General features: G+C 39.9%; 1 protein-coding gene across 1 annotated transcript in view; it reads left to right on the top strand.

Moving 5' to 3' along the window:
* The first annotated feature begins 2,820 nt into the window (after window positions 1-2,820).
* Window positions 2,821-9,124, top strand: part of Slc45a2 (solute carrier family 45 member 2) — a 38,446-nt gene continuing 32,142 nt past the window's right edge. Inside the window, exons 1-2 of the mRNA XM_070040926.1 lie at window positions 2,821-3,202; window positions 7,107-7,283. Of these exons, the coding sequence (XP_069897027.1) occupies window positions 2,821-3,202; window positions 7,107-7,283 (559 nt within the window). The remainder of the gene's footprint in view (window positions 3,203-7,106; window positions 7,284-9,124) is intronic.

Genomic DNA, 9,124 nt, shown 5'->3' with positions numbered 1-9,124 from the left:
ACTCTGGGCCTGGGCACTGTCCCTCAGCTCTTCAGCTCAAGGCTAGCGCTCTACCACTTGAGCCACAGTGCCACTTCTGGATTTTTTTTTCTTTTTTTGCTTATGTGGTGCTGAGGAAACGAACCCAGGACCTCATGCACACAAGGCAATCGCTCTACCATTGAGCCACCTTCCCAGCCTCCTTTGCCATTCTTACCTCTTCTACTGAGAAGTCTCTTCTTAGCTCCCTTGCCCATTTAGTAATTAGTGTATTACGTTTGGGAGGGGCTAGTTTCTTGAGCTCCCATGTTTTAAAGAGCATTTCAAAATAGAGTGAGGAGACATTGAAGGCAAAATAGAGCGAGGGGACATTGAAGGTACAGTGCCTAGGAATGTATCAGGTTGCTGCCTGGAAATATAAACTCTTAACTAGGTATGAGAAAAGGTGAGCCTTGGACCTGGGCCAAGGCCTGAAAAGCCATTAACATTTTATCAATTTTGAAGCCCATTGATGTACAGCTTAGTGAAGATAGCCTCTGCATAATTTTCTCTTTTCCTGTCACTTGAGGAATTTGCTTTGTGAATGGGTGGGAATTTCCTTATCATGAAAATCCCTGTGTGATATCTATTTTCTTCAGAGCTCTCTGAATATTTGTTTTCTAGAAGCGCAGTCCTTAAGCCCCAAATACCTTTTGTTTGTTTTTATAATACTGAGTTGAATTCAAGCATGTGTCACTTCACTTTGGCCCCTATGCTAACAGCACCCCAAGGAGAGTTCTTTCCTGACCCTGTCTGAGATGCAGCCTTCTTACCACAGTGAGGATGTTCCCTTATCCTGTTTGACTTTTCTCCACCCTATCTATCCCTATTAACATCATATTGAAACCTCAACCTCAACCTCAACACACAAGAGAATTGAGAGCTTCTGAAGGACTTAGGACATTGTATTCATTGCTAAATCTCTAAAATAGTGGCCAGACCCATAGTGGACACAGTATTTTTATTGAATTTTTTTTTTTTTTGGGGTCCGGTCGTGGAGCCTGAACTCTGGGCCTGGGCGTTGTCCCTCAGCTCTTCAGCTCAAGGCTAGCGCTCTACCACTTGAGCCACAACGCCACTTCTGGATTTTTTTCTTTTTGCTTATGTGGTGCTAAGGAATCAAACCCAGGGCCTCATGCATGCAAGGCAAGCGCTCTACCACTGAGCCACCTTCCCAGCCTGACATTTAGTATTTTTAAACAAGTAAATCTCAGTGGTGAAGTTCTAGGAGTTCCAGCTTACCACTTTGGATCCACCCACTCTTGTCTACTGCCTTGGTTGTTTTCCTTCAGGTCCCTGGATTCCTTCCTAGTTCCCCTACCTGTCTTCTGGAATTACTTCTTTTCCTGTCTTCTCTTCTGGTATCACTGCTTTTCCTTCTTTCCTCCCTCCCTTCCTCCCTCCCTCCCTCCCTCCCTTTCTCCCTCCCTTCCTCCCTCCCTCCCCCTTCCTCTCTCCCTCCTTCCCTTCCTTCCTTCCTCCCTTCCACCCTCCCTCCCTCCCTTCCTTCCTTCTTTCCTTCCTTCCTTCCTTCCTCCCTTCCCCCCTTCCTTCCTATTCTGACTTCAAGTTATGCTCAAGTCAGTTTAAGGCTTTTCTCTATAAGATCATATTTCTCTTGTCAAAACTTTTCATATAGCTCAAGGTCCTGCTAGGAATATATGACTCTGTTGAAGCCTTTAAAATAGAGGAAACCCTCTAGAGAATTATACTGGTAAAAGGAGCAGAGATAGTTAGGCAGTCCAGAGGAAACTCAGAACAAGAGGAGTGTTACTGGGACCCTGAAGACAAGGTGGCCTGCTGTGATCCCATAGAAGAAACACAATTACTGCCAAATGTACTTCATGCTAAAGAAACCTGCTCACCACTCCTTTGTTACTCCTCTCTGATGCCTCCTATTAATTATACCTGGAAGTCAAGGAGCAAGGGAACCTGGGAAATGTAGTCCCATAAGATGCAAAGCACTGGAGAGACTAGATGTGAACAAACTAGGCAGTTGATGAACACTAGAAAATGTATTTATTCATTAAATATTTATTGAAGATATACAAGGAGCCATGTATTATTCTAGAGATACCATAATAAAAAATATAGACCTGATCTTTACTCTTAAGGGACTCAGAAGCTAATTAACGAAGGATACCAAACAAACAGAACTGTCTTAATTACAAAATTCATTAAGTGCAATGAGGGAAAATGAGAAACTGTGAGTGCTATGTGACAGCAAATGATTTAGGAAGGATAAGACCTTCCATTTTAGATCTAGTTATTTGGCTTCAGAACTGGGTGTGTAGAAAACTTGTCAGGAAAAGAAAAGATCTGCATGTTAAAAAGTTTGTAAAATAGTATTTATATTTTCATTGAATCCAAGTGCAATAAGACTTTTTTAAAATTTCAAAGCTATGTGTGTGATCATGGATAATACAGAGGTTGAAACAGGAAGGAGAGAGAGAGAGAGAGAGAGAGAGAGAGAGAGAGAGAGAGAGAGAGAGAGAGAGAGAGAGAGAGAGAGAGAGAGAGAGAGAGAGAGAGAGAGGAGAAAGAGGAGAAAGAGTAAGGCAGAACTCTTTACAAGCCATTCTTAGGAGCCAGAGGCTCACAGCAGCTAATCTCTGTCATGCTTTCCAGTACCAACACCCCCTTTCCCTCTCATCATAACTTGTGATCTTAGAGGCATGAAAGAATTCCAGCCCCTCCCCCGGACTGACCATCTCTGCCGGTCGCTCAGCCAGGCTCCATGTCAAATCTAGTTTGGAGCACAAACCGGGAGGACCAAGCAGGAAGGCACTTTACTCTGTGACTATGGGTGACAATGGGCAGACTGGCACTCACACTTATCAATCCCTAGCGGACAACTGCCCCTTTGGATCTGTGGAGCCACCCAAAAGACCCACAGGGAGACTCATCATGCATAGCATGGCCATGTTTGGCCGGGAGTTTTGCTACGCAGTGGAGGCGGCTTATGTGACCCCCGTCCTGCTCAGCGTGGGGCTTCCCAAGAGCCTGTACAGCATGGTGTGGCTCCTGAGCCCGGTGCTGGGATTCCTGCTGCAACCCGTGGTGGGATCAGCCAGTGACCACTGCCAGTCCAGGTGGGGCCGTCGGAGACCTTACATCCTCACGCTAGGCATCATGATGCTCTTGGGCATGGCCCTCTACCTCAATGGAGATGCTGTTGTGTCAGGTAAGCCTGCTTCTCAAATCTTACCGTGCAGAATGGGAGGCTCTGTGATATTTTCTAGAAACAGGCTAGCACTTCTAGTCTCTAGGTTACAGTGAATTTCCAGCTCTGAAGGGGTGTTGGAGGAGCCTTTATGTCTTTCATTCTTGACTTTTATAATAGTTTTGAATTTTGATCTATTTGATCGAATTCAAGGTTTCCTTTTGTATCAATTGAGATTTTTAATTTCTGAGCCAGTATGCCCTACAGCATGTTCTCCTGAGTTGATCAGCTACCAAATGGTTCCATCAGGGCTTGAAGTTAATCATCTCTTATATCCAAACGAGGTTTAATTCTGTTCCTGGCTTTATTGTAGAGCCTTTTAATGAGTGAAGGGCATCAGCTTGTGAATTAAAAGGGACATTTTGCATTGCAAATTCTGAATGATGATAAACTTAATAGTAAGGCACCTTTTTCTAGCCATTAATGAGCTACCAACTAGTAATTGTGGTGGTACATTGAAAAAAATTGACGTTTAAAAAGGCATATATTTTTAGGCCACTAACTCTTGAGTCAGCAGTATATATAATTATGAAGCAGAATAATGAGGAACCATTTGTATATAGTTAAGAGCTAAATGCATAAACATGAGGTTTCTGAAAGAATTAAAATGCTGGTAAGTGTATTTCCTTCTGACTGGAGATTAGAAAGGAAGGATAGGCTTGTTTTTCAATGGTTTTTATACTGGAACTTTTTTAATGTGTGCATAAACTACATACTATTCTTGGGTTAAATAATAAATTCTGAGAAGGTAACAAAAACCTACATACATATCCACAGAATGAATATTATTTAACTATTAAAAACTGTAAGGGTTCTAGATATTCATGCATGTGAGAACAAAAGAAGATAATGTTAAGAGAGAAACACAAAAACCCAATGCCTGTGTGCTTCTTTATGTTTATATAAAATTATATATATGTATATTATATATAATATATCAAAACAAACTCCAAGATATGGAAACAAGAGACTTCTCTTTATATATATATGCGTATATATATTTACATTTTTATTTTTGATGATTCTTTCTTTTCTTTATATATGGTATATTGACACATATATCTTTGGGAGGGTGGGGGAAGAGTACAAAACTCAAGAGTGAAAAAAGTGCAGCAGTGGAGCTCAGTAGACACTGATGAAAGGGAACTGTTCAATTCTTGGGTGGAGATGGGACGGAAGGACTGGGAAAGAGTAAGGGAACAGAAGACACTGTATGAAAGGAAATTACTCATTCGGACTCATGTAATTGCAATCCTTCTGTACATCACCTCTATAATAACTATAAAGTAAATAAATTATTAAAAAAAAAGAAAGACAAGAAAAAAGAAAAAACCCTGCAAGGTATTCCATCCTTAACTGAAATGTAAACACATTGGCAAAGTTGCTTGAAGGTGAGTGTGAACACTATGTGATCTCATTTGCCAGGGTTATTCAAAATTGTGGGCCTCTTACCTGTAGCATCAGCATCATTAGGGGCTGTTAGAAATGCACATCCTCAGGCCCCTCTGACCTATTAAATTAGAATTAGGAAATGGGACCATTGGTGTGTTTTTAACAAGATAGTTAAGTGTGTTAGAGTTTGAGAAGCACTTTATGTGAGGTGAGCACTGCTGTACAACTGGATCTGTACATACAGAAGTACATAAAGTCTGACAATAAATACTAGCATTTATCATTGATAGTAGAGAATACTTAAAAGGAGCTTAAGCAGGAGCAATATTATCAAAATTGCAGTTAGAAAATATGCAATAAATGAAGTTACAGAGATTCTGCATGGCAAAGGACATAGCTGGCAAGATTAATAGAAAGCCCACGGATTGGGAGAAGATCTTCACTAGTCTTACAAAGGACAAGGTCTCAAATCTAAAATATACCTGGATCTCAAAAAATTAAATCCCCCAACAACAAAATCTCAAAGAAACAACTGTCCAATAAACGGCCCAATAAATAAGTGGGCTAAAGACTTAAAGAGAAACTTCTCTGAAGAGGAAATAAGAATGGTTAATAGACACATGAAGAAAGGCTCAACCTCTCTAGCCATAAAAGAAATGCAAATCAAAGCAACACTGAGATACCACCTCACCCCAGTTAGAATGGCTATAATCAAGAACTCTAATAACAACAGATGCTGGAGGGGATGTGGACAGAGGGGAACCCTACTGCATTGTTTGGTGGGAGTGTAAACTTGTTCAACCACTTTGGAAAGCAGTATGGAGGTTCCTCAAAAGACCCCACATAGAGCTCCCCTATACCCAGCAATCCCACTTTTGGGCATTTACCCAAACAAGACCATACTAAAGCACAACTATGTTTATTGCAGCATTATTTACCATAGCTAAGATATGGAACCAACCCAGATGCCCCTCAGTAGATGAATGGATCAAGAAAATGTGGTATATATACACAAAATGGAATTCTATGCCTCCATCAGAAAGAATGACATTGCCCCATTTGTTAAGAAATAGAAAGACTTCGAAAGAATTCTATTAAGTGAAGTAAGCCAGGCCCAAAGAAACATAGGTCCCATGGTTTCTCTTATTTGCAATAACTAGTATATGTCTGAGACAAGCAGAAAAGGGCAGATAAGATGATGTTAAGTGAAATGAACCCCAAGATAAGGACACAAGTGTTTTTTTCTTTCTTGCTATTGTTTTTAACGTATTTATAAGGTAACTTTTTTGTTGCTTTGTATGTCCCTCCCCCATGGTATAACCCCTGTTTTCACTGTGTTTGATGTTGGTATAATTTGGGGAGGGGAAAAGAAAAAACAAATTGTTTAAATAAGGATACAGGTGGACCCATTGCAACAATGAGATGTATAAGACACTATGTCAAAAACTTTACAATTTAGGCGGGGTGGGGGGGTAGGTGGGGGGAGTGTAGCTGTGGAGATGGGAGGGAAGGAATGGTAGGAAAAAAACAAAGGATGCAACAATGCTTGATAAGAAATGTACTCATTATCTTGCTCATGTAACTGTAACCCCTCTGTATAGTATTTTCACAATAAAAAAACTTTTTTTAAAAAAGAAAATATGCAGTAAATAGCTATATATGTCCATTTATGTAGAACGATTTAGAGAAGGAACAGTTCAGAGAAGCCTGGAATTATAGAGAACAGTTAGTAAAACAAAAGCAAAAACAAAACCCCCCAAACCTCTGTTGTTTTGCAGAATTGCAGATAATGGATTTTCTGGTTGGGAGTTATGTTGAGTGGAGAGAGCAGATTGAGACATTTTCCTCTTTTCTACCTTAAAAAATAACATATACTATTTTTTCGAAACACAGAGAGACACAAAGTAAAAAATAATGTAAAAAATGAGCCTTTAAAATAAAGAAGTGCATAAAGGAATGTTTCTGAGGATAACCATCACTGGGTCTGGGACTTGAAGAGTTTTCTTCAACTTTTTCTGCATTGTTAGAATTGTTTATAAGAATTACACATACATCTTCATTTAAAAGCTGTAATTAATATCCCAGACATTTCACTTAGAAGTATATAATCCAGTGATTTTTTTTTTCTGTACAGTCACAAGACAACCATCACCAAATTTAACTCTGGAGTATTTTTTTTTACCAGTACCCTCCAAGTCCATTGCCAATTGGGATTCATTCCCGATTTCTTTCTATGCACTAACCTACCTTCTTAGGTAACCACTAATTTACTTTCAATAGTGTCATTCCCTGACATTTAGTGGCATGATCCTTATAACTGGAAAAAACAAATAAACCATTTTTACGTGAGAAAACAAAGCAAAATGAAAGCAGTGGGAGATGATTTGATGACAGAAAATTAAGATGAAATGAAAAGAAATTGTATCATTCTAAACAGGATTCAGGAGACCAATGTATTTTTTTTCTCTTTTAGCTTTGATTGCTAACCCAAGGAAGAAGCTGGTGTGGGCCATAACCATCACCATGATAGGTGTGGTTCTCTTTGATTTTGCTGCTGACTTCATTGATGGGCCCATCAAAGCCTACTTATTTGATGTCTGCTCCCATCAGGACAAGGAGAAGGGCCTCCATTACCATGCCCTCTTTACAGGTAGGGAATATTTCAAAGCCTCTCCAGCTCTCCAGTTAGGGAGGTGCTTCATGGGAGCCAACCAGTGTCTCTGCACATGAACTTTGCATGAATGGGTTAGTTGATGGGATGCTCCCATCACGAGGTCCTCTGAGGGCTGTGTGTCTCGGTGCCTTTCTCTAAACAAAGTCAGCTTGTGACTGGGGCTGCAGAGAGTTTGAAAAGGAAGTTTACACGAGAGATTTCTTAGAACTCTTTGTGGAGTCATTAAAGTTAAAATGAAAAGAAGCCTTTGCACTTTTGTTTGAAATCAGTGGATCTTGTAAAAGTCAGTCAGTAATGTACCAGCAGCCTTATTTGGGAGTTTGCTATAAATCCAGATTCCTGGGCTCTTTCTCCAGTTGTGCTGATTCAGTGGGTCTGAAATGGTGGTCTAGCAATTTGTATTTTATTTAGCTTAACTTATTACATATTATAAAATATTATTGGGTCCCAGATGATCTTATGGCAGGAGTCCTAAGAACCAAATTTAAAAACTAAAATAGAACCAACCAAGAATATTATTAAAACATTATCAAGATTTCCTAGATATATAGAGAAGTCAACTAGCTAACTTGAAATGTTCATAGGAAGACAACAGGACCTCTCTTGGTTCACTGGGACTGTTGTTAGCCTTGGCTACTATTTGCTAGAGCAATGATATTTAGCATACCATTTAGTATCGTGTTAGACATGGCGGGGAGGGGGATAAAGAGCCAGATCCTGGCCCAGGAGGATTTTTATTTTAAAAGGGAAAGTCTATCAATCCACTTTGTCTGTCTTCCAAAAGATGCCAATGTACTTATTTTCTTTTGTGATGCATTCTGTCTCTTCCACAGTCAGAAGGATTACTCTCTAGGTCCAAGATGTGTTTGCACATCAAAGCTACTGGGGCCAGCTTTGTCATTTGGTCAGACTTCTGAATGATGAATATATGACATGGAGGAATTCTTCTGTCCCAACACAGCAAGCATTTACTCCTCACTTTAGGGAAGGTGGTGAAGCAGCAATCCAGGCCTGTCTGCCACCTTCTCTTTTCTCTTTGACTTCAGAGGTGTATCTTTAGAGGTAGATGGCAGGATTCTGGTTGTTTTAAAACATGGCAAAGGGTTGAGATAATTTCCCTGTCTCAAGTTTGCTTCTGCCATTTGCAACTATATTCCCTCACTTGGGCTTGTATTCTGATAGAATTTTCTACCTGTGGCTCCACTCACCTGTGTCTTCTGTGTTTCAGTCCTTGAAGTATCCCATATATGTACCTGCCCAATGCAGGCTCTCTTCCTGTCTGGGACATTTTTCCTCTGCCAATCCCACGGTTTAATCCTCCATTCCACTCATCAGTAAAGTCTGCCTAGGCTACCATAGCTATTATAGCTGACACTGTATGACCACTCCTCTTGCTCCTCTTAACCTTACCTTGTTTAACTTTTCTTCCTAATGCCTGCCAGTTTTAACTAGAATTAACTCACTATCTTTCTGTCTGTCTTTCTTCTTCTTCTTCTTCTTCTTCTTCTTCTTCTTCTTCTTCTTCTTCTTCTTCTTCTTCTTCTTCTTCTTCTTCTTCTTCTTCTTCTTCTTCTTCTTCTTTTTCTCCTTCTTCTCCTTCTTCTATCATTTATCCATTCATCTATCATCTATATTTATCCATTCTTCATCTAGGAGTATATGTACCATTTGTCATTCATCTATTTTTGTTGTTTATTTCTCCCAGGTTAGTAGACTCATCACTTGATTCTCTGCCAGATCTTCAGTTCTTGGAATAGTCGGCTATATAATAGGTACTCAGTAAATATTGAACAAATATTTATCACATGTTTCCTATC

The sequence above is a fragment of the Dipodomys merriami genome, unplaced genomic scaffold, assembly GCF_024711535.1.
Source record: "Dipodomys merriami isolate MVZ:Mamm:240054 unplaced genomic scaffold, mDipMer1.0.p SCAF_30, whole genome shotgun sequence".
Taxonomy (NCBI): domain Eukaryota; kingdom Metazoa; phylum Chordata; class Mammalia; order Rodentia; family Heteromyidae; genus Dipodomys; species Dipodomys merriami.
This window is presented reverse-complemented; position numbering and strand designations above follow the sequence as displayed.